The sequence below is a fragment of the Falco rusticolus genome, chromosome 4 (genome assembly GCF_015220075.1).
Source record: "Falco rusticolus isolate bFalRus1 chromosome 4, bFalRus1.pri, whole genome shotgun sequence".
Classification (NCBI taxonomy): Eukaryota; Metazoa; Chordata; class Aves; order Falconiformes; family Falconidae; genus Falco; species Falco rusticolus.
In genome coordinates this window covers 80185060-80210995 of record NC_051190.1, presented here as the reverse complement: position 1 = coordinate 80210995, position 25936 = coordinate 80185060, and the positions used below count along the sequence as shown (strand labels likewise).

General features: G+C 35.5%; 1 protein-coding gene across 2 annotated transcripts in view; it reads left to right on the top strand.

Annotated features, from left to right (window-relative positions):
* Positions 1 to 25936, top strand: part of THSD7A (thrombospondin type 1 domain containing 7A) — a 287802-nt gene that overhangs the window by 197016 nt on the left and 64850 nt on the right. For both annotated transcript variants that reach the window (XM_037383975.1, XM_037383974.1), the window contains exons 10-11: positions 15474 to 15665; positions 24206 to 24440. In XM_037383975.1, coding sequence (XP_037239872.1) covers positions 15474 to 15665; positions 24206 to 24440 — 427 coding nt within the window. The remainder of the gene's footprint in view (positions 1 to 15473; positions 15666 to 24205; positions 24441 to 25936) is intronic.

Genomic DNA, 25936 nt, shown 5'->3' with positions numbered 1-25936 from the left:
GTTTAATGTTTTACATGTTACTTCAAATTACAGTTATGAAACAAGAAGAAAAAGGGGGTTATGGACTTACGAATTGATTATAAAACTGGATTTACAGACCCAGTATTGAACTTCTTTGGGTTTGGATTTTTGTGTCATGTGTTAACTCCCTAGAACAGACTCAGAAAATACTTTAAATATTTTTGCAAAACATGCTCAGAAGAGATAATGTTACATTTAATAATGTTATATAGAATGATAATGTTACATAGTTATAAATTAAGTACTACTTTCTTGGAAGACTATATTACACAGTACTAATCAATCTTTATGATAAAATATTCTAAGACAGTATTCTCTCATTAAATGGGAGTTAGTTTTCTGTCTGAGAGAAAAAGGTTGCACACACCTCTATATTTTCTGACAACCTGCATGCTAATGGTAATTTTTATTAATAAATGTTATCAAACTTCTATGCTATAAAACTAGTGTGTTGATAAATGGTGACAATTAAAACGTCTTCATTAGCTAGTCATGCTGAGCCAGAATGGATACGAATTTTATGCTCAGTACTTCTAGCCTTAAGCAGCTTATTGTCTGACCTTTCCTTCAGATCATGATTTGTGTTGAGTACTGATTAATGTAAAATCACTCTTATCTGCCAAGAAATATTTGATTTCACAAGATAACTGTTTCAGTGGCAATTTAAAGAGCCTTAAAATAATCTTAGTTATTTTGCAATTCTTGTAATTCCTGTGCACTGCACAAGCACCATCTCCACTAAATATTTAAGAAACTTCAAACTAAGAGTAAGACATACTCAGCCACACTGATTACTCCAAATGAGAGCAAACAATTGAGGATCCTAGTCTCTCCAGCGTTCCCAGTAATCTGTTCCAGATTTTGGGGTCCAGGTGGTTTTTGGCAGAGTTTCAGCTATGCAGAGTCACAGATCTGTTGCAGAGGGAAAGGAATAGATTTGTATCTGGGATTGGAAGAGGGAAGACAAGAGGGAGAAACTGGTACTGACCAAGGAATGAGTTTAAGAGCTGGGAAAAGGTAGGATTTGACCCTAGATTCCTGCAGGACAGTTTACTGAAAGCAAGTAAGGAACTCAAAGTTATAAAATGTCTTTACATGGTGCAGGGATTAGGAATGAATTTGGCAAGGGATTCAGTCTGGTGTCGGTCAGCCCAAGGGAGGATTTGACAGGCAGCTGGAGAGAACTTGGCAGGGCCAGGTGAAAGGGACAAGGAGGTGACAGACTGGGATTAGTGTCTGGAGAAAACAAGGCTGGATAAGCCAGAGAAGGGGAAGAGTGAAGGAAATTAACCACTTCTAGATCTGGAATGCAGCACATTATAGTCTGCTTCTGCTTTTGTCCCGTGAGACCACCTGGCAGAGCAGTAAGTGTCCAGAGTCAGTGTAATACCCATGGCAGAAGTACTATTTGTCATTTGGCTTCTTTTAAACTAGAAAATTGGAAACAAATATTATGTCAAATTAAGTATTTTAGGATGTAAAGCCAAGTCCTCACATATTAGGAAGTTAAGGTTGTTTGTCTGGTCCTTATGTGAATGTATCAGATGGAAGTGTTTAATTATTTAATTGTGCCTACATGACATTTTCCCCACAGAACCTGCTACTTATTTATGAAATGGATATATCTCCTTTGGGCATTAAGTGGGCATTTTGTAGTAATGAATGCTTTGTCTTTGAGATAACTAGCCTTAGTTGTCTCATTCTTCAGGGTTTAATTTTGCTCTGCTTTTGTGCAGCATCAGCAATATAAAAATAATACTGACCTGTCACATCTTGAGTGTTCTGAAAATAAATGTATTGTTGGGCATCTGGTAGCCATGACAGAAAGATCTTAGAAAAATTACCAATTCTGTTTTAATAACACGTTTAATTAATATGTGGTAAATAAAACATAGGCTCATGCCTTGAACAAAGAGAATAAAACTAAAAATATCAAATAGCTACTCGTTAAGGAGTTTCCAGTCTGTGAACTGAAGGAGGAAGGGACCCAGTGGAAAAATAACAAGCGTGTGATTATAGTTTAAAAAACCCCATCATACAAAGGCAGCTTTAAGTCTGGCATTTACTGCTGTTTGGTTTCTTGACGTAATTTTGGGGTTAATTTATGGGTTAGTTAATGTAAATTTTGCCTTAGGGATTATTAGATGTTTCATTTTAATTTTACTGATTTTACTGATGCTTTATTGGTACTGATATATTTTACAAATAGCAAATTGTTACATTATTTTTTTTCTAGAGAAAAGATATGAAGTAGAAACTACATGAAACCTCTTGTTCTGAATGTCTCAGAAGGTTTTGGCTTTTTGGGGATTTTTGGGGGGGGGGGTTGTGTGTGTGTGTGTTTGGGTTTTTTTTAAGAGGGGAAAAACAAGAAGAACGCTAGTTAGAAGTGTCTTAAATCTTGTGGGGGGCTTCGAGAAAACCAGTGATGTCCTTCTAACAGGGGAAGGAGGCCTTATTTCCAGGGTACAGCTGATTTCTCTGAGTAGGTGCAAATCTGCAATGAAATATGTCAGATTTTTATGACTTTAGGATGTGAGCTTGTCTAACTTATTAACAAAGCTGAAAAGTTATAATGTCCGTATACTGGCAGATGTGTTCCTGCTACTTTTAGTTTTGTTGTGTGACAGTGTTGTTATATTCCATTGATTTAGCATAGGTTTTAAAGGTGTAGTGGTACTTACCTCTGGTTGCTTTCCTGAGAGCTCTTTCTCTGAATCCATCTACTGAGAGGCCAGGAGAAAGGAAAAGTCAAAGCGTTAGTTTTAGTCTTCTAGAGAGGAATCAGTTAAGAAAATTTCCAAAAGAGAAGATTAATTCAGTCTGAGCTCCCTAAAGGCATGCTGTGCCTTCCACTTGTAATGATGAGAAGATATTCATTGCAAGATGGATAAAAAGATGTTCTCCAAAGACTGCATTTTATCTGCCAGTAGTAGGACATGGACAGAAGCATCCATGAAATTAATTATAAAACCCTTTCTCAGAAATATGTAAACATGACAGTGGCAGTGATCTCTTTTCTTTTACACCTCTTGGGTCCTGTGTTTTAACTGTGATTGAATTGAGCTGTCAGATTACATATAGAGTGACAACTCTTTACTAGCTGTAGCTGGATGAATAATGCAAAGAAAATGTTTGCAATCATCTTCTACTATATAAAATAATTTCTCTTGTTCTCTTAAAACCCCTTTTCAGTTTCAGGTATATTTCTGTGGCGAGAGGTATCAGAGACATTTATGAATGCATTGTTGTAAACTTGCTGCAAATTCACTGTATAATTGTGTAATATTAGATAATTGACAAACTGAAAAATTCATCTAATATTCTGTCAGCTGCATAGCATTAGTCATTCTCTTCAGCTGTGGGTTATGTTCTTGCATTAGAGAGAGCAATAACAAAACATTGTTGGCCAAATTCTAGGAAAATACTTGGTGATGAAACTGCAGTGCTGGAGTATTTATGAAGGAATTTATGATGCAACTTTGTGAACTTCTAAGCTTAAATGTATGAAGTTGTCCTCCCAAACTCATATTTATGCAGAATATTAGAAGCCTGAACTTCATTAGTTATGGTTATTTAGTGTTTCTTGAAAACCAGGCCATTTAAGTTAGCTCTTTGAAATATGGAGATTAGTACCTCAGTGCAGGGATTGTTGGAAAGATTGACTGTGGTGAGCGCTGTCATTCTACTGACGTTAGTGGGGCTGTCACATTGTTTTTATGCTACCGCTTTTGTAGTCTTGCCTATTATTTCCTTTTTATGCTTCTATTCCTCACTCATATCCCTGAATGTTAATCTAGTTCAGCACATCAGAATTACAATTTCTAATCAAACTGTTTTGAAATCATTGACATTGCATTGCCCTTACTGGACTTATTCTCTACTTACTTTTGAGCTTATTGGAGGGGAAGGGGAAATGCTTACAATAGTAGTTACAATAAAATGCCTGTGGAATCTTTGTAAAGGCTTCAACACTTTACTTGTCCGTATCTGATGAATTTAAAAATCTGAAGAAAATACTCAGTAGTGAAAAAAATAGTAATATAATTCCCAGTGGTTAATAAAGCATCTTGTTTTCTATATAAACAAAAAGAGATATTACAATACTAAAATAGATACATATTGTATTTTCAAATCCATGTTTTTAAATCCTACTATTACCAGTGTTCTGAGTAACACCACTGATATTTCTAAAGTCTGTCAAAGGAATTTTTTCAGTGTTAAACACAGTAGTTTTTTAACATTTTACAAACAAATGGAGAAAGTATTTTTTAATTTTATTTATGATTTTTTTGTCACTATATGAATTGTGGCTTGATTGGCAAAAGTTCATGAGAATGTCCAGTTGATCTTGGGATCAGCTATATCTTTTTAAGGTGAGTTGGTGCTTTTGCCAAGTGTTCTCAGAAATATACTGTGAATTTTCAAGTGATCTCATCCTCCAGATTCGCACTGTGTCTTCTTGTTTCCTCTATAGCTCTGTCAGCACTTTTCCCCGCCTTTCTCCATTCTGCTTAAAGTGGCCTATTGGTCTGACATATTGATCCCACTTGGTCCGATGACTAATATTGATTTTATTCTCAATGGGACCGTAGCCTGTCATCAAACTTACTTTTTTCTTTCATATCAAGAAGACATTTGATTGGCTTATTTGACACTAGAAAGCAACTGCGCTTGGTTATGATCAATACACTTGTATTCTCTGTTCTTTATCGTTCTCAGTAAGACTACATTAGCAAATGAACCGTGAAATGCTTCAACTACCTGTCAAGCAGTAGGAAAATCTTGCTGCTGCTGTTAGGCAATGTGTAGGTACTCTGCTGGGCTCCTTATTAGAAATATTGGACTACTATCCCTTGTGGTACAAGTCTACTATGGTATAAAATTAAAGTATAGCAGACTTTTGGCTAAAGGTATATCATGTTGCAGTTTTTGTTTTCTTTGTGTTGTCTGCATGGAGAGACTTAGGAAAGTTGATTCCAATTAACCACAAAAATAGTATTAGTTAAACTATATTAAAGATATATGTGAATCCTTGTATTCAGAATTAAGTTGGCCTTAATTCTATTTATTAAGAATTTTCTATTTCATTCTGGATAAGGATAGCAATGCAAAATGTTAATACAGTTTAACTAATCTCTTGCAAAGTCTCATTTTATTTAATTTGGATTAATTCTTCTGTATGCCTATTTAGATCAGCCCTTTTCAGCGATGCTCATTTTATCACTAATAGTTCCGATACAGCCTCTTCATGCTGCTGGATATTCAGTGGTATCAGCAGTGAAAATTCAAAGAAGGTGTCATCTGCAAGAAGAGTTTTCCATTAGTCTTTGATGCATAATACAAAATATGCACTCAGTAACTTACAGGGTTGTGTTAGAGATAAAAAGGCGGTGTTACTTTTTAAGCCATAGTTAGTGGTGTAAGATGCCCTCAGTGTGCCTCAGTATGTATAGTGAAGGAACTGGCCTCATATATATTTTTATATATATATATATATATATATATATATATGGGTTTTTTATTATTATTTATTTTAATTGGGAGTTTCACAGGTAGCCAAGTGGTTGATGTATGCTTGGGGGAACTGATACTGTGACTTCCATCACCATCACCACATACAAAATTATGTAAAAAATATGTGGATAATTGGAAAAGCTTTTTCCATATTTTCTGGGTGAAATGTGTGTAATTTAGTTTTTCAACCTGAGTAAATCTTGCAAAGAATAGTGAAAAATAAGAGATAAGATTAAGGAATAAGAGGTTAAGATTGAAAGTGTATACCATAAAATGTTCTTGTCAAGATGACAAAGAGAGCAGAATAGTTTCTTCCATTCATTCTCATTAAGTAATGAGTTCAAGCATAACTAAGAAGTTTGTACTTTAACAAAAAATGCAAGTTTTGGTTGTTGTTTTTTTTCCCCAGCCAAATACCTCAGGTTACTGTATATTTCTGAGTTGACATAACTATGGAATAATATTTTGTCATACTGTTGTTTAATCTGGCCAGATGACACTGAATTTTACGTCTTAAAAATACTTTTTTTGATGAAGAAATACTATTAATTTCCCTGGTTTTATTTCCCTCTGTCAAATTTAGACTGTATCTACATGACTGTAATCCTGATAGATGACTCTAATATAAATGGAATTACATATGTTCTATTACCAGACATGAAAATGGGATTACTTGAAGCATTAATATTGTATCTGAAAGTGTGAGTTCATTATTTTTCAGCAGTTACATACGAAGAACATTCAAAGATGCTTCCCATCTGTAGTAATTCCAGCAGGAAATATACTTGTTTAAAATATTTTTTTAATTTTTGTTTCAGAGTTGTACCTTTACTGCTGTCATTATTTCAAAGTAAGGAGTGTAATTTCAGGTTTGGTTATTAATGTAACTGTTTTGTATACGGTGCAGAGCTTTACCTTTACTTGATGCCTTAAGGAATACTAAACTGGTTTTCTTAGCAGTAACTCAATTTTCTTGAAATTTGCATGATTGAACCTTTGGCTGAGTTTAAGGACAGGGAAAAGCTTTGGAACCGGAACTGCCTTACCTCTGTAGCAGAATGCCTTTCCCATCTTTCAGCTTTCTTATAAACCACTCGCAGCGGGTTACCTGCTTCTGCATTCTTTCTACATAGCTGCTAATACGCTGTCTTGTAGGGAGGGTGGGCAAATGCATGCTACTCTTTAAGCTGCAGCTGAGGTGTACTAGCAGCATTTGCTGGTTTGGTTACAGAGAAGCAGAAGTGTTCAGGTACTATTGTTGGAATTAGGATTCTGCATGAATGTGGGAGTTCTTGAAGCCACTGTCTTCCCTCTCATCAAAATTTCTTTTCCCATAAGGTGAACGCATTACAAAAATTGCACATAGTCATCAACATGAAATTATTGTTTTTTCTTGCTAAGGAATAGAAAATCTTAAAAAATCATGTTTTTAACTTAAGTGTGTTGGCATGCTATTATCTTTGATTTGAGAAACACTGGATATGATGGGTTTCTAAGCTCCAGCTATTTTCCTGTTGTATAGTATTAGTTCCTGCTATTATCAGTCATTTTTCATTGCACATTTGCTTAACAAAAAAGCCAAACCCACATTTTGAAATATAGGATTATATTTTAAAAGGTATTAATATCTTCCAGGATTTGCACATGAAAGGGGAGTAGTCAGTGGCTTTTCCTGTGTGTCACTGGTTTGTGTAAGCAGTCATGTTAAACTTATAAATAAGATGGAGGTATATGTGCTTGTGCTAGCAAGTTTCTCATTTAAAAAAAATGAATCCATCCATGTTTATGAGATTCATGATGTTTGAGTAAGTGGCCAAAGTATCATGTTTATAATTTTTCTTCTAGTCAGGAATAGATTATATAATACTACATTGAAACCAAAACCACAGTAAATTTTCACATACAAATCACCAAATCAAATAGTTTACAATCCTACAGTGTTTTCACATTATTAAACTATTAGACCAACTTTCATTTTTGCATAATGAACAGATGTAAGAAACTAGTGTATTTGTCTTCATTGAAATTAGTGTCATTTCTACTTAGGCTTCTTGGAAGAAAATGACTTCAGGAATATTAACTATCAACTAATTAAGACATACTTAATTAAATGCAAATGCTACTTAGAAAAAGCAATTGAGAGAAAGGCATGTGATAAGGGAATTAGCAACTGATTTAACCAGTTAGGCACCTAAGCAATAGAAATGAATGCAGAAACTTCACTTGGTAAGAATAATACAAGAGAAAAATGCACCATCTTCTCACATTTTTTGTTGAAAATCTTCAGAGTCAATGAAGTAGGATATATTGAGAATATAAATTATAGTTTAATGTTGCTCTATGTTCAATAATTAGAGAGGTTAAAATTATTTAAAATATTGAAAATTTATCAGTCTGTCTCATACAGAGAGACTTTTTGACATCTGGTCATTCAAGAACCAAAACAGTTACATAAATATATTAATAATACATTTTTAATACATATTTTATATATATATACACACACACAAAATACATTTATATATGGGATATTTATAAACATAAATATATTAATATATTTATAAAGAAATATACATACATAAAATAATTACATACAAGATAACATAGTATTGGTACTGTTTTGAAGGACACTGCCATTTTACTAGTATTAAAGCTTACATTGACAGACTTTATCTTTGGAGCGGATATGAATAAACACCATCAAGATGTTGTGAAGGCTACTGGGATTAATAAAACATCTAAAGTTTCCTAATGTCTATCAAAGTATGTATTATATACATGTATTGAACTGATTCAAGAACAAAAATTGATCTCTCAAATTCAGTTGCATGTGCTATGTTTTTTCTGCTAAATACTCCTGAGATTGTTGGGCTAAACAAGATGTAAGTGATGAATTGCATATAAATATTATTTTTCCTCTTTCTGTGGCTTATTTGATTAGGTTTTCAGAGATTAACTTCTAAATTCTCCCTATTGAAAAATCTGGGTCAGCCTTCCACAGCTGTGTATTCATTTTAATTAGAGGCATATGCTAAGAAAAAGCTTTCTTCAGAAAGATCCTCTTGTATAAGAAAAAAAGCCACAACCAAACAATAAACCAAATAGAATTGCCCCAAAAAATTCAGTCAAGGTATAAGACTGAATTTCCACTCAGCAGTTCTGATAGTCAGAGTAAGATAAGGACATTTGAGGAAGACAGATCCAAGTACCTGATTATGCAAAAGGGTAGAAATGGAATGAAAGTATTATGGGTCCCCGCTTCTTCTTATGCATACTTCACAACATAGTTCTCTACCTTATCTGATCATTGTAAAAATAAAAATCCACACTACTGCTGCAGCACCATGGTTTAGAAGGAAAAGTTAATTTGCTGTGACAGTTCATGCTAGGCAGGCAGGATTTTTCCTTTTGTGATGAACTTTGGGCACTGGTAATTGCTTAGTGATCTGAAAGAAATGCAATAGTATTAAAAATGAAAATGATAAAGTTAGTTTATCCTGGTGATTGATTACTGTCTGCTTATTTGCAGATATAAGATGTCTTAGCATCTAAAAAATGTATGGGTTTTGATAATTTAATAGCTCTCTGTAATGTGAAGAATTTCCCATTTTGTATTACATTAATCAGTCAATGTGTAGACAAGGTTATTGCTAATGGAAGTCTAGTATAGAAATTCAAATTTGGAGAAGTTTATAAGTTTTCTCTTATTTCAGGTGTTTTCTTGAAGTTTATTTTATTTCATTTAGAATAGTGACAGTTAAATTCATTAATGTTTTTTTCTATACTATTACAGTCTAGTCATGATGTTCTTGTAACTTTGAAACAATTAGATCTTTGACTGATATTTTCTTGCTTGTATTCTGCCCTGAATTATAGTCATAACAGACATTTAGCCAATTCACAATTGTAAGAATATGTAAAAAAAAAAAAAAATTAGTTTTCCCCTATTCTAGTCAAACTATCTTTGTTTATCTACAGGAATAATGCAAAAATTGTCAAATTGTAACATGTACAATTTTTTAGTGGAGAAGCATGTGCTTTACTAACTTTGGGTATGGAGAGTCATTAAAGTTAGTTCCATATGAAAAACAGGACAGAGCACGTACCACAGATATGGTTTTACTAAGTTGTGAATATGGATAAGCGTATTTTGTTCTTGATGGGCAGAGTCCACACAGCAGCTTCTGCTCCTCTGCCAGTCTGAGGAGGTCATTCAACACGTTTGAAGATTGACGAGGGAGTCAGTGTAAGGACACATATAGATGCTCCTGTGGGAGGAATTCGTATGGGGAAACTGCATGGGAGTTCAAGGCAAATAACAGTGTCATTGGCCATTTCAGCCTTTACAACCCATACAGGAGGCAGTGCAACGCTTTCCTGTTAATTATTTTTCTACACAGGGCAGGAAGGAAACAGTAAATGGCATCCAGCGCAGCTCACAGATTTTAACATTGTGCAAACTGACTGTGTTTTCTTCCTGCAGCCTCTATGCTTTGAGGCATTACTGAAGGCAGTTTAATAACAAGGCCGCCTTTACCTACAAATACAGAGTACCTTAAAAATTGAGCTCTGGGGTGCCTTACCAAGTATTTCAGGTGCCCACCAGTTTTCCAGTGGATGACACATCATGTGCCTCCTTTTCAGCTTCACTGGCAGGAAAAGAAAGCTGGTAAGAGAGGCATCAGCTGAGAAAGTGGTGCCGATAACTGATATAGTAACTTACATACAACACAGTATATACCCTGGTATGTGTACCAATTATATCTAGATCATGCAGTGTTCTGAACTGTCAGGCTTTTCCATCCTTTTGTATTTTTACATCTTTATTTCAAATGTGCCATTTTAAGACCACTTGAATGATGCTTCATAGTTTCTTGTGGTCTGTTGTACTTAAAACCAGACTATCATATGTGGCTACTAGGAGCCACAAAAAAATATTGGCTTAACTGAACCATTTTTATTTTTTTTTCCTTAGAGTTGCAGATATACTAGTAGATTTGAACACATTCAACTAAGCAATAGAGAGTCTGAAGTCTGTAGTTGTAGCATTTGGGCTCAGTTGCTATTATTACTTCTGTGAAATTTAAAATATAACTGCAAGATTTGTTTTCCCACTGTGATAGTCCTGTCCTTTACTGATTACACAGACATTTAAACAATGTTAATGTTCAAAGCACTCTCTTGAGTTGATCCCATTGATTGTGATTTTATTGTCAAATTTTTACTTAGTTTATATCAGGTTATAATTCAGCCTTTCAGAGACTACAGCTGGTTTCCAGGTACAGGACTGAGACCAAGTTCGTTGCCTTATTGTGTATGACTCCAGCAGCATTTTTATTTTATGATGACTTTTTTTCAGTTGTTCTCTATGCCTTAGTGAATTTCACAGTGATTTTATTGTTCAGTTTAAGGCTTTTTTTAAAAAAAAAAAATTGCCCTCTGTTAAGTATTTGCCTTTCCATTTGCTACAGGTCAGAATTTGACAGCAATTTTTTACTGTGCACTGAAGCATGCATCATATTAAAAGATGCACAATAAGCAGAGGGTTTCCTTACCATGTCTCTTGAGCGATACTCTGGGAATGCTTTCCATTGGAAAGATCTTAAAGCATTTTACAAGAAAGTTAAATATCAGACACATTTTACAGATGAGTAAACAAAACCACAAAGGAGTGACATGATTCAACTGTATTAAACACAGAATGTAGATCTTCTGCAGTCTAGCCCAACCTTTAACATCTAGACCAAATTTTCATGGATACCATATCTGCTTTGTGAATGTAATAAAAACAAGAATGGCGATATGAATACAGTCTGACACTAAATAGTTAACCAGTTCCTCCTAAATGCTACTCACAAGCTTTCTTTCTAATCTGTAAATAATCTACCTATTCAGTAGGAGATTTGTGGGTTCTTATTATGTTTGGGGATTTTTTGTTGTTCTTTCTTTTTTCTAAGCAGTTACATAGTTCAGTATTTCAATACTGTTTGTGGTGTGTGCAACCATACTAGAGGGTCTTCACACAAAGGAGGTGACCACAAGGAGGTTTGAATGTAGTGACTCTGCTGATTATTAGCTGGTTCCAGCGTAACAGTTCAAGGAAGGGATTTGAGTTTGAAAGGCTCTCTCCTTGGCACTCTTCGCTGACAATACAAATCAGTAAAAAAATCCCAGCAAAGGTTTAAACCGTTTTTGACATTTAAAATTCTTGAAAACTAGACCCTTTTTTGCCTCATGCCATTTCTACATGCAGTCACTCCCTTTAGTGCAATTTGGAGACTTTAGCCTAAAATATGCATCTGTTGCATAAGAGAGAAATATCGTCCAACTACTTAGACACTGTTTCTGAATATCGACTACTGCTAGATTCCAGATATTAATGAACAGATCGACTAATAAATGGTGAAGAGTTTTCTTGATGGAGATGTCACATTCTGTTTTCATCTTTCTGCTGTTTACTTTTTTGTCATTCTGTTGCTTACAGCATAAGTAACTCAGGGCAGGGGCCTTTCAGTCATGTTTCTGGAGTTCTGTCTTCAACATAAATGTATACCTATAAAGTTCAAATAAAATCATAGAATCATAGAATGGTTTAGGTTGAAAGGGACCTTAAAAATAATCTAGTTCCAGTATCTAGACCAGCAACTAGGTTGCTCAAAGCTGCATCCAGCCTGGCCTTAAACACTTCCAGGGATGGGGCATCCACAACTCCTTTGATAACTTGTTCCAGCGCCTCACCACCCTCGCAGTAAAGAAGTTCTTCCTAATACCTAATCTACATCTACCCTGTTTCAGTGCAAAGCCATTACCCCTTGTCCTATCACCACATGCCCTTGTAAAACGTTCCTCTCCAGCTTTCTTGTAGTCCCCTTCAGGTACTGGAAGGCTCCTAGGTCTCCCCGGACCTTCTTCTCCAGGCTGAATAAGCCCAGCTCCCTCAGCCTCACCAGACTGGTGCTCCAGCTCTGTGATTATCTTTGTGGCCCTCCTCTGGACTCACTCCAACAAGTTGTCAGACTATATGTGACAAACTTTTTCAAATGGGACTTTTTCTAAGTAGCTTTAGTCTTTACATTGGCATTGTTCCCAGCCTATGGTTGAGTGGTTCCTGGTAGCTGACTACACTATGCACTTTAAAGAGGAAGGCAACAAAGGTCAAGTTGTTCATAAAACCATTAGTGAAATGTCAGAAACAATTTAGTTTACATAAAATATTTCCCTGAAGATAAGAAGTATCCATTATAAAACATTCCTTCCAACTACATTTCTATGCTTTTGAATTCATCAGATAAGAATTGGACAGTTGACAAAAGCTAAGTGCTAATATGGAAGCTACATATTTCTAGAATATTTTCTCTGGAAAAGCAAAGAATAAGAGGGCTTTGATTTTGGGAAAGAGTGAAGGCGCTTTTTTTTTTGTTGTTGTTTTAAATATAAACAGACTGAAACTAATTTAACACAATTTTTCATTGTGACCCAAAATTTAGCTTCAGTTTCAAGTTAATACTGCTTCAGTTGGCAGGCAATAAATAAGCTTGCTACAGTATTATGTTTACATTATGACATATTTTATTGTAATTTCTTGCAAAGCCTGAAAGCCACCTATAAGTTTACCTCATTGAGTCTTACCTGGCAATGGACTAATTTGAGAGTAAGGTTCACCCCTTTGTTAGCTTTTTTTCTATTCTTTGGAAAAGAAGTTTGCAGTCTGCTCCCCTGTCTTGTCCTTCAACCCAAACATGCTGTTCTGACGAAGCAGGCAGGAATCCCTCCTGAATTGGTGTCAGGGTGTGATGACCTGTGATACAAGAGAAGGAGCAATTGATGCAAAAATTGAGTCCAGTGAGGGAAGAAGAACTTGATGTGGGAGACCTATGAGGCCTTTGGCAAAGATCAGATTTGTATTTTTAATATAGGGAAATAAAGCTGTCGAGACTGACTTGATCTCAAAGGTCTTTATAATTCAGATAACTATGACTACTTCAGGCTATTTTAAAAGCATGAGCTGCAGGACTTCACCTGGTTTGCAGAGCCAAGGAAGATTGATGTTTGCAGTTCTTTTGTGCCTAAAGATTCTGTATGAATAAAATATTTGACACTGGTTAAAAGGTTGTAATATTGGATGGATGGCCCTCATCTTTTCCTCTTTTATAAATTATTTTGTTGTTAATAGTTCTGGGACTCATGTCTCTAGTACTAAAGAAAGCCCTATTTTGAGGAACTCAGTTTATTAGAGATTCTTATTTGAAAGGTTGTAAGACTCTAAACCTTGATTGATGAAATATAGTTTCTGCTTAGATTAGTTTGATTAATTTTATTATTATTAAGCAATAACAGGCTAATTTGAGACTTGGGTGAGGCAGTGTTTATAGATCTTTGGCTTCATGTACACAATGCATATTTCTCACTGAATTAGCTCTTCAGAATCCAGGTGGTAGTTATTAACACTGGCTGATGTCTTTATCATTACATTTTAGAGTATTTAATAATTATTTCTAACAAACGTGTTTTTTTATTGAAGGCTTACGTTCATTGCAGATCCTGATGAGACACTATTTTGTTGACATTGGCTATTAAAACAAAAGGGTTGACATGATGGATCGTAGCAAGTGCAATGCTATAGACATTCCTGTTCAGTCTCATCAAGATCACATATGCTTCAATAACGTTTCGATAGATGAATCATAATTCAACAGAAGCTTTTATGCCCTAGTACAGCAAGGATCATATAGCACAAAAGGCATTCAGATGCTTTGAAAAGTTATGCTTCTCAGAAAATTTAAAAAAAAAAGTTTCATGTTTACAAATGAACTTGCTCTTTCTGTGCCTTGATTGTACATGACTAACAGGGCCTCAGAAGCCCAGCATGCTCTTAGATGCAACTGTTTCACAGTTTCTTGTAACCAGCATTACTTTCTCTGCTAGTCCTCAGATCCTGGTGCTTTTCATTGCAAGCATGTTCTGTAATTGGTTTGTATGATAACAAGGCTATAACTCTAAAACAGCGAATCCCAATCTTTCTCCTTCATTTTTTCCATCATCTGCTTCAAAGTGAAGATTTATCCTGAGGCTTTTGTCACTGTCAGTGAGACTTAATGACCTCAGTATATGTGGTTATTCTTTCATTCCTCACTTAATGGATATTAACTGATTCGATCAGGAAATCATATGTTACCATACAAAACTAGCCACGTTGTGATTAGGGTGCTATTCAGATCTCCAGATACAGTTCTCCCACAATTTCTTTACTGAAAACAAAAGGAGCCCTGCTAACTTAAACATTAGCTAGTATTTCATTAAATGGTTTATACCAGTCTGGATCTTTTTATTATAATGAAATGTGCACATTGATGTGGCAGAATACAAGTGCATAGATCTTTTTATATTTCCATGACACAAAGAGTGATGTGTTACTGGTTTGCTGTCAAATGAAGATTTTTTCTAACTCAGAAAGACATGCTGACTGCAGCTCACTACAACTCTCTTCACATAGGTGCAATTCAAAGGATGAATTGTGGGTTATAAAACTGGCTAAGCTGGAAGTTAGGATACTTTTTCCTTTCTCCCACAAATGTGGATGAAGACTCGGTGATTACTGTACACACATTTCCATGTACACAGTTTTCCATAGGTGTATTATATACTCTGTTATTTGCATTAGGATTTTCTGTGGAATCAAATATGTATTAACACAATGAAAGCCTAAAGACCACCCAGGCTGGCATTCACTCCAGCAGAATATCAAATTAAACTAGGTTTAAGCATGTTCTTCTAGAATCAAGGCAAAGGAGACAAGTTATTTTACTAGAAAATCTATTTACCTTTTTTATATACAAGAACAGAATCTAATTTATTTGTGTGCCCATCTGGTCTAGATTGCTCATTTTTAGTTAATTTAACAAATGATAGACTGCTACTGGCCTTTTCTTTCCCAGGAGAAGAGGTTGACAGACAGCTTTGTAGAGATGCTATCTACCCAATCCCGGTTGTCTGTGAAGCTCCATGCCCAAAGGACTGTGTGCTCAGCATGTGGTCTGCATGGTCCTCCTGCTCACACACCTGCTCCGGCAAGACCACAGAAGGGAAGCAGATGCGTGCCCGCTCCATTCTGGCATATGCAGGTGAAGGTAAGGTTGCATACTCTTGCAGACTCTTGTTTGTGAATTTTCAACTGTATTTGTAATGCCAAGGTAATTTCTTGATTGACAGAAACAAATCATTAGATGGAGTTCTATTTTTTAAATATTGAAATATTATTTAAATGCTTATCCTACATTTACTCATGGTAAAGAGGAGACTTTATTTTGCTTATTTCAGTCAATGTTGTGATTTTTTTGTTATTCTGCATAATGTTACTGTTTTGATTTTGAATATATGGTTTTCTATTAAAATTAAACAAGGTAAACAATTTATCCTTTGCTGGCTTCTATGAAAGATGTTTATAGAGGATTGTTAGTAACCCTGGTTTAGGTCCAGTTTTGAAGGATGTAAATGCTGAAAAGATGAGAATTGTAATGGATTCAGTTACTAACAAATGGGTTTTGTAGCTTCTTGGCTTAGGCTGGTAACTAATGTTACCATATTAACATTTTTATTCATAGTCAGAATCTGGTTTTACCCTGCAAATCCTCACTAGTGAATGATTTCCATCCATTGAAATGGTCCTTGTGCAGCATCCGCAGCAAATGCAAAGAGAAGACATAGATGGAATATGAAGAAGAAGAAAGGTTTTACACATAGGTTCATATCTATTCTTTGATGATTTTCCATGTTTCCTATAACAGATTTTGTTCTTAAGCATTGTGGTGGGTAATAGACCAAATGCATTCTATATGTATCATGGTTCTAAAATGGCCATGTCAGGTGTGCTAGGGTAAAATGCCTTCTGAAACACTGGGAGCCAGGAGGCATAGGCACCAAAGAGTTCTCAAAAACCTTTTACTCACATGTATTTCTGACAGTAAAGTCATGTGCATTCAATATAAAAGGATTATGTGCACGCTTTAGTTCTTTGAAACTGTTAAGCATTTTATTACTTCAAGTGAAGTTGACATTTAACTGAAAAGTGAAAGCTGTAAGGTATAGAAGTAGTGAAACATAATATCTGTTTTGAGAAATGAAAAAAGAAAGGGGCAGACTTCATCGTATACCAAAACACTTCTCTGTTTGCAAAAACATTTAACTTCATTGCTAAAAGTATACTGTGTATTTGACAGGATTTTGATAATTTTTTTAAAAAAATAAAATTAAAATATGTAGCATAGCAGACATATTCAAACTTTTCCCTGAAAGAGGACCTTTGCTAGAAGTGTAAGAGACAATCAGAACTATACTCATTTTAGTAGGCGATTCAAATAATAAATTACTTAGATGGATCTATGTAACAGAGAAATGCTCTTAAAATAATAAACAAAATTGGTTTTATCTTGTCCCTTTTTTTATGGTGTGTCAAATGGACTCATTTTGCGGGAAACACAGAGACACATTTTCATATGATAATTCAAATAAACATATATTCATGTGCTTCTTGCATTTCTGTGTAGGTCAAGATAATAGATTTTCAATATGCTTATGCAGTTGTACCGGAGACAGACATTTAACATCCTGGCAAGCATGCCACAGAAGTGAAATACTCCAGAAAATGGTTCCACTTTCTTAATGCTTCTTTTTAAAACGTACTCATTTTATTTTGACTTTGACACTTAACACAGCTTGGGATAATTTACAAGCCTACAGGTGCAGCAAAGCGGTTAAACAGCCTGAATTTTAGGTATGTGAATTTTATTTATGTCTGGTTTGCAATGATCAGAACCAGCAGAGAGTGATCACAAAGACTGACAGATCTCAAACCACAGAGGTGGTAGTGAAGAGATCTCTAAAATACTGCTGAGAAAGATGACTCATTACTTAGGTGTTGTAGTGCTTCAGCTTTGCTCAAACCCTGACCCCTTTACCAGGATTCTGAGGTGAGGTTATTCTGTTCTTTTTTTCCCACTGGCATCGTGGTCAGGTATCTTCAACACTATGCTCCTTTGCACTCTGTGCAAACTCCAGAGAATAAAAATATATAAATAAATAAAAGAACCTTCTCAGACTTAGTATATCATTAAAACTCTAGCTGAAAGGTCCTTTTCACCTTTGCTTATATTATATTCAAAAGGTATCAATTTAGCTTTTATCTTTTATGCTTCACTGAAATTAGACTTATTGTCATCTTTCTCCTCATACATCTCTTACGCCTTTTAGTCATTCACTGTGTGACAAATAACTGAATGACTTTTCACCTCCAGAACTGCATGACAGAGATCATCCAGCTTCCAAAAAAATAAAGCACTAATTGTGTAGTTGGTGCTTGGAGGTTGTTTTATGTTTTGGGGGCACAGAATATATTAATGCATCTGAACATCTGTATTCTGTTGGTATAAAAAAGGAAGCTCCACATGAACCTTTTTTTGGAAAACATGCAGTTTTCATTTCTATTCAGAGCTTATAAAAACGTACATTACTGTTAATGAAAACTCTGTAAACGTCACGTATAACTAAAATCCCAAGTCTCCTAAATGAAAGACCAATAACTCCATTTACAATTAAAACTGAATTCTGAAAATAGCTGTCAGTTCTGTTTCGGTGAACAGTCCCACAGGTGTTCCCTTCTGGATTTTTGAACCTTTATTTGAACTGTTGGTATGAGAGGCAGACCAGGTTAGGTAAACCATTTCATAGTAATTCCTTTATAATACAGCCATGATATGTAAGAGGTTTTATTCAGAACACAATAGGACAAATACATTGTACATAAACATATACAATTCCTATGCTATCAGGATTGGACATTAATTAATGAAAGAATGTGCAGGTCTATTGGCCAATCTATGAATAAGGCTAATCTTGGCTTCTAGGGTGACATAAGGAGTCCAGGTTTATTACTGTGAGTCCTTGATCCCATGCATCCTCCTGCTAGTCATGGAGAATTCAATCCGCAAGCTGGAGATCAAAGCACTGCAGGCATTATATACACAAAGAACCTTGCAATCCTTCACAGTATGTGAAGTGCCTAATTCTTGTTCATTGAGACACTTAAACATTAACATGCCACTGAAATTTTTGAGGGTCTGTAGATACATATAAAATAAGTTCTTTTATCTGGATTTCAGGTGGCTTCTTATCAAAGTATTGTCTGTGATGGTTCAGTTTCTCTCCTCTTTGAAATAAAAAAATACTATATTCTTTAGTTTGCTTGTTAATTTTGGCAGATAGCTGTCCATGATAGACTATATAATTTCACACTTAAGACCTTATTTTTCTTCTTACTTCCCAGCTATCTGTGCTGCTGAATTGGTTTGAAGAAACCATCAAGTCAGCATAACTGGCCCCCAGGAAACAGCCACAGTATAATCTATTTTCTTGGATGACTTAGAATAGGAATAATTCAGTAGTGTTGTAATAATTCCTTGGCGACAAGAATAGCTTCACAGGAAAAATTGAAGCTGTATGTAAATTGAAGTAGTGACAAAGTTTTCTAATGAGTTCTGGGATCTGACTGCCCCTCCAGCACCACACTGACTTTGGCTCAAGCCAGGAGCTGACCTTGGCTGTACACCCTCTCATCAGCATTTCATCATTCAGAACAACACCTCTTCCTTGTGGCCAAAGCATACGCTGCAGAGCCTCAAGCACAGTGTGGTTATGCACATCTGGGATGGGCTTATTTACATGCATTCAGTGGACAGAAGAGTCTCTTTCCTCAAGACAAAGGCTTTTTGTGGTTTGTGAGATGACTCCATGTGGAAACTGGTGTCACAATAACCAATTTTTGATATCTTTTCTGAGATCATTGTCCTCAGCTTGAAGGTTTGAAAGGTGAAGTGATTTATAATTTTGCCTGTCTGTGAGCCTGCCTGTAGTGGTAGCTCATTTGTTTCACTGTCAAACACATCTTCATGGTACAGTAAGAAACTCAGGGAAGTCACTGTCTCAAAATACAAAATGACAGCAAAGGACATAATGATGTTACCTGATACATTATATTGTTGTTCTGCATAAGTCTAGTAAAAACATCATATACAGCTCAGCCTTTCTCTGTTGAATGTAGGGTTTGTTTATTTTTGGTTTGTTTTATTTTTTTTCCTGTTTAATAGTTCTGTTCATTTTTTATTTCCTGCTTACAATAAATCTTACAAAATCAGTAGTATGCATTAAGACTACTTTACATAGTCCAATCCCTGAGACTAAAAAATGTTAAATGAGTCTCCATTTTTTAGTAAATTATAGATATGCAGATTGATTCTATATTGACTATACACTGCCATTGATTGCCACTGCCAAACCAGTGTCATACAGCATGACACTAATGTGGATATATTCCAGGTTTTATCAGTAGTAAATAACAGACACTGATTTTGGAAAAGTAAAGATTAAAAAAAAAACCACCCATAAGTCAAATGCAAAGGAGAAAATAATCTGATTTAAAAGATTAACTTAGTAAAATGAGAGTGAAGGATGATTTTGTGTGAATTTTCTCAGGGCAGGGATTCATATGCATGCAATGTCTTACTGTGACTATTGTATGTTCATAGATTAGCAAAGTATAATGCCAGAAGGACTATTTAGTGTGACATCATACATAACAGACTATTAAACGTGACTGAGTTAGTATAGAATACCAGTTGCCCATCTCATCTGGTATTCTATTAGATGGGGGCCAAAACCTCATACTTCTCATGTAGCTGCAAGATTGATTTACTGAACATATAAGGAATAGCTGGATCAAAGGAGTTTCTTCTCAACTCTAGGCAAATTATGGCTGATGTGCTTTAAAAGTTTATTCCTGTTAAAATTTCAGTGGATTTTGACTTCATAGTTACAAAAGAGGAGTTATGACTTTTTAATGTATTTACTCTTACACTTGCTTGGTTTGATTGTAATTTTTATGTTTTCCTGGCTTGACGTAACAGTCCTTGGTAGTTAAATCTGAACGCATATAATTGAGTAATTGTTTTCCCAGCAAATTGCTTATTCACCAAAGGATCAGTTTTGGGGAAGATGGGGAGATTAATGAGTTTTAATTATTTCAGCTGAAGCAGGAATACAAAGCCACTTAGATTTGGACCTGGGGAACCTGAATTTTCAGGCTAGACTTGCAAAGTGACCTGGCACCTGCCTGCGAAGGTGAGCTGGGAGAGAGGATGTTACTGTGCTTCCCGTTTTGCTCAGGAGCCCCTCAGTTCAGATTCCTGCCTGTAGAGTGGGGTCTGGGATTCAACTCTTGCCCAAGAAAGGACTTGAGAGTAGACATCTCGTCTCCTGTGGGTGCACACTAACTCCTGTCCTGTTGTGTATGATAGGACAGGTCTGCTTGGTCTGTGTAACTAGCGTGCACTAGGTGGGGAAGCGTAATATTTGCAGAACTGGGAGGCCTGCGCCAACAGGGCAGCCTTTGTTCTTATGTTAGTGGTCTGTACTGACCATGCTTCTCTTTGGGAAGTACAGCTGCCTCGAGGAGTGCCTGCCCCGTTCCTATGGCAAAGAAGAAATGAGTAACACCTCACTTATAAAAGGCACTTCAGTTGCATCTGTTTTCTCAAACTTTAAGATTATTCCAGCTGTTGTGAAATGCATAGATAAAATTAAATGCATTTGTAAAATAAATGGTATCAAAATGATTAATTAAAATAATCCTAAATGCTTTCAAAAATGTTAAGCGTTTTGAAATTGGGATGTTATCAAGACAGTATCACAAAGAAGACCTATAAAATTCAATCCTTGGATATCCTAGAGTGAGATGTCTTACCCATTACCAGCTCCAGGTCAGGCAGAAAACCAATCTAAGCGTATGACACTTCTGTTAAAGCATTCAAGGAAAATACTCTCGTATCTCTGCTATTTTATGAGTAATATGCAAGTCCCTCTGTAAAGGTAGCCTTTCAATTCCAAGTGTGCTTTGCTTAAGTATCCAAAACCAAAAAGAAATGCTTCAGCTCCAGCTGCTTTTTGGACCTTGAAATCATTACTTTTAGTACTGCCAAGCAGTTATTTACAGTCATCTGATCACGTATTATATATAATGTATTTAGTATTGTATGTCCCCTTTTCACGTATGCTGATAAAATTATGTCTATTTTTTTCTGTCATACTTGTTAATCTTTATATTCCTGTCAAACCTGTCCTCATCTGGTGAAATGGTCTTAAAGTTGATCAGCCCTGATCTTGTTACCCCTATGCAGATGATATAAAGGGCATCTCTAACTGCCAGTTTTCCAATCTCCCTTCTGCTTTTTCTGTACCTATTTTAATTTGAGGCAGCACAAGGAAATGTTGTTTTTCTTGAGAATATGGCATACTGATGTGTAAACAAAGAGTATATTTTTAATTATTAAAAAGATTTAGTACTAGTAATAGGTGGTTTATATTTACACAATATTATTTCCACATTTTGTTCATTCTTTACATAGTTTTTTAACTATTGGTTTAATTTGAACAGAACTGGATTCCCACTGAGCTTCAGACATTCATGCCCCAACGTTTTTCATTTACAAGTCAATGTCACTCTTGTTTTTCCCCCAGAATATACATTCTTGCACAGCTGTCAAAACTAAATCTAAGTTGTCACTTTATTCTCAAATGCCTTAGGAGCTGGTGGTTATGGAATACATTCCTGGGGAACCATTTCTTCCCACACACACACCTTTAATTTATGAATTTGCTTAAATATTACCTTTGTGTTTCTTTTTGAGCTAACATAATATGGAAACAATTAATTTCGTAACCTTCATTATCTCTTCTAAAGTCTCATTTTTATTACCCTTGTACTGGGGGAGCATGTCTAGACTCTTTATATAAATCTGTTGTCTCTCCTGTACCAAATAATTTGTGACTTTGCTATCTTTTATTATTTTTTCTTTGCAAAATACACTTGCTTTCCTAATTTCATTGCTTATATTCCTATCTGCTGGTGTTAGCTGGGATCTTTTTTTATTTCCTGAAGGAAACTGCTTGAATAACTTTTTGAAAGTTACTACATAATTTTGTTTTACCTATTGTTGTTTTATTTCCTTTTTTAGGAAAATGCATATGACATTTTGCCTTGTTGCTTTGCATATTGATACATATTTAAGCAATTCTGATAGACTTAAGTTGCATCCATTTTGAGCCAAAAAACAATTTAATTCCAGTCCTTGCTTAATTACATTCACACCTTTTAAAGTTTTTATTATTCCCCTTTACAAAACTTAAGATTACCTAGTCTTTGGCATGACATCTCAGTTAATAAGATGTTTACTGTTGCTTGGTTGCATGAATATTTTTAACCTAAAGTCAGAAGTAAAAAATATCTCTATGGAAAGAATTTGAGATTTGGATTTTGTCTTGTGTTTTCATTAGAATGGCCCTTTCTTCACGTTTGCTGCAGGTCTAGACAGCCCACAGAAGCAGTTTGGGGTATAAAGTATTTTTGTGCTTTTGACACTTGACTTGTGTTGGAGTACTTGAAGCATATGTTGTTTATTTGATTACATTTAGTTGTTTGTTTAATTTCTCTCAACAATAAGTGCTTAAAACCCCTTCCCTCTTGCATGTCTGTAGAGCAGGAGGTCAACGTAAAGTTCAGTGTTGGGATACAAAGGCTAATACACTCTCTGACATGTGCTTGGTGTGAGCATGCTTTTTTCTTTTTGGAGAAAAGTTGGATGACTCATCTGCAGTAACTAATAAAAAGCTCCTCTTTCAGTGATCCTTCTTACTGTTCTTGTCTTGTAGGAAAAACTAAAATGTTGTTTAGAATTTCCCTGGCTTTCCATCACTTGGAGATAGTTCTATTGTTCCTGCGTGGGCCATGAATGTTTAAATTAATTTTTAAGCCTAGATTCTGTATGTCTAGCAACACCAGAGACCTGTCTAGTCAGAGGGCTAAATGTCTAGTAGCCTATGATCAAGCCTGGAAGGAAAGACCTCTTCCTTACTCGTGGAGGATTGGGAGGCTAGATTAGCTTTGAAGTGCTTGAATATAAGAAACTGGACATACTATCTGAAACCAGACACAACAAAGATAGCATTATCTGACCTTTTCTTCACAATTATTGACACATGAATGCATTTTAATCTTAACCTGCAACAGCCTTTGTTATTTCAATCTGGACCTGAAATTGCCAGCTGTGCCATCCTCTTTGGTAATTATGTAACATGGATAAATACCCACTGGGAGCTAGGACAAGAGCTCCAGAAACCTTTCTAATTGATACGTGAATCAGACATAATCAGTGGTCTCTACACATACATAACTAGAATATTTAATAATTTCTTCTGCCTAGAGCCTTCATACCTCCTTATGTGATCTCTTGCAGTCTCTTTTAGAGAACCCCAAAATAAAAAGGCTGTATATTACTCCAAGCACATAGTAGTGTGTTATGGAAGTTATGATTATTTTGGTATCCTTATTATACACATTCACATTTACTGTCTATGTACAGTCTGTTCTGTGTAGTCTGTTGACTGAAGTTTATCAAAGTCAATATTGGGCACATGAAGAGGATGAAAAAGTGTTTCTTTCATGGAATCAAAGTGGTAATATGTAACTAGCAAGATTTCAAAGTGCATTTCTTTCTTTTTTTTTTTTTTAACACATTTTATTTCCTTCCACTGCATGAACTTTTGCCCTGTTTTATTGTTCCAGGCGGAATACAGTGCCCAAATAGTAGTGCCCTACTGGAAACGCGCAGCTGTAACGAGCACTCTTGCACTGTGTATCATTGGCAGACTGGCCCATGGGGACAGTGCATAGAGGATACGTCTGTCTCTGCTTTCAACTCCTCTGCCAGCTGGAATGGGGAGGCCACCTGTTCTGTGGGGATGCAGACAAGAAAGGTCATCTGTGTGAGAGTCAACGTGGGACAAGTGGGCCCAAAAAAGTAAAAATCTTAAAAAATATCTTCATGCTGTAATTAGCTTTGGATTTTGCTGCTTTCTATGTATATCACCAATGACTGCAGGCAAAGAGGTAAAGACCTCCTCCTTTGTGTTATCATGAGGGAACAATTAATCTTTTAAAAATATAAAACTGAAGCTACAGGAGGACTATATAATAATACCTTTCTCACTATTGATTTTTACAGTTGATATTTACAGTAGTGATTCTGCTGACAGCTGACTGACTACTAAATCCAGTTGGCTCCATCCTATCATCAGGTTGAGTCCAGATAAAAGTCTTGGGATATGGGTGTGGTGTGCAATACAGCACCATTTCCAAGATCCTTATGATACCCCCAATCAAACTATATGTGTACTATATGGATTAGTGCATTTTCATGCAAACATACTGTTTTGGATCGAAATGCAATACAACCCACGTAAGTACATCTTCTCACAAGCAGACCAAGGAGGTGAAGCATCGTGCAGCTCTGACGGGGCATTAGTCTGAAATATTAGTTTGAACATTAGTTGACAATCTTCTTGAGGCTTTATTCCCATATAAATGTTTTTTTTAAGAGATCCCTTTGGCCCAATGATTTCATTTTACAGTTTAATATATGACCAGGGTTAAATACAGATTACCTGCTAGTAAAGTGAGTTTGATAATATTTTAATACAGTTTAGCAAGTCTGTAAATATATACCACTCGGGACAGATTCAAAGCTGGAAGAGCAGATAGCAGAGGTCATTTATAAAGTTCATGAGGCAGCTATTCTCCCCCTAAATATTTGCGTGGTTCCTGCCATTTGTTGCTTTATTCAGCAGCAGACTTATTCCAAATTTACCTTAAATGGAAATATGGGGAATAATACCAGAAAATTAATAATCTAAATATTACATATCTGCATTAAGTTGCTGTTTTATTCAGTCACAATACCATTATGTCTTTTACTTGGTACTCATTTTACATTTTAAAAAAAAACCCTCTAATGATTTATCTCCCTTTCAAAATCTACTGTTAATGTCTTTGCCTTTGATTTGACCTGAAATTTTTGGGTGGAGGGCTGTTTTACTGTGTCATAAATGAATCCTGTAAAATGAGAAAAAAGTCTTAGTTCATCCTTCAAATTGTCACATTAAATTCACAGAATTGTTTTTAAAGACCCAGACATTTAACATGAAAATGTAAATAGGAAACTTGTTTTTAAGTCCCCTTAATAAAAAGGATTACTGTGGTATGATACAATCAATATTATTGGCCTTATCTACCTCACAAGTTACAGATTTCAGCTTGTGCCTTTTGTGTTTAATTTGACCTTGAGTAAGGACTGCAAAAAAATCAATACTTTGCTTTAAGCCACATATACTAAATACAAACAATATAAAAGGTAGAAATGGTGTTCTAATTGAACTAATTGCCTTGCCCAAGGATCTGAAGAGGCATGGTAATGTTCAGTGCTCCTGAAAGTTGAAGTTCTCAGTGAAACAGTGAATA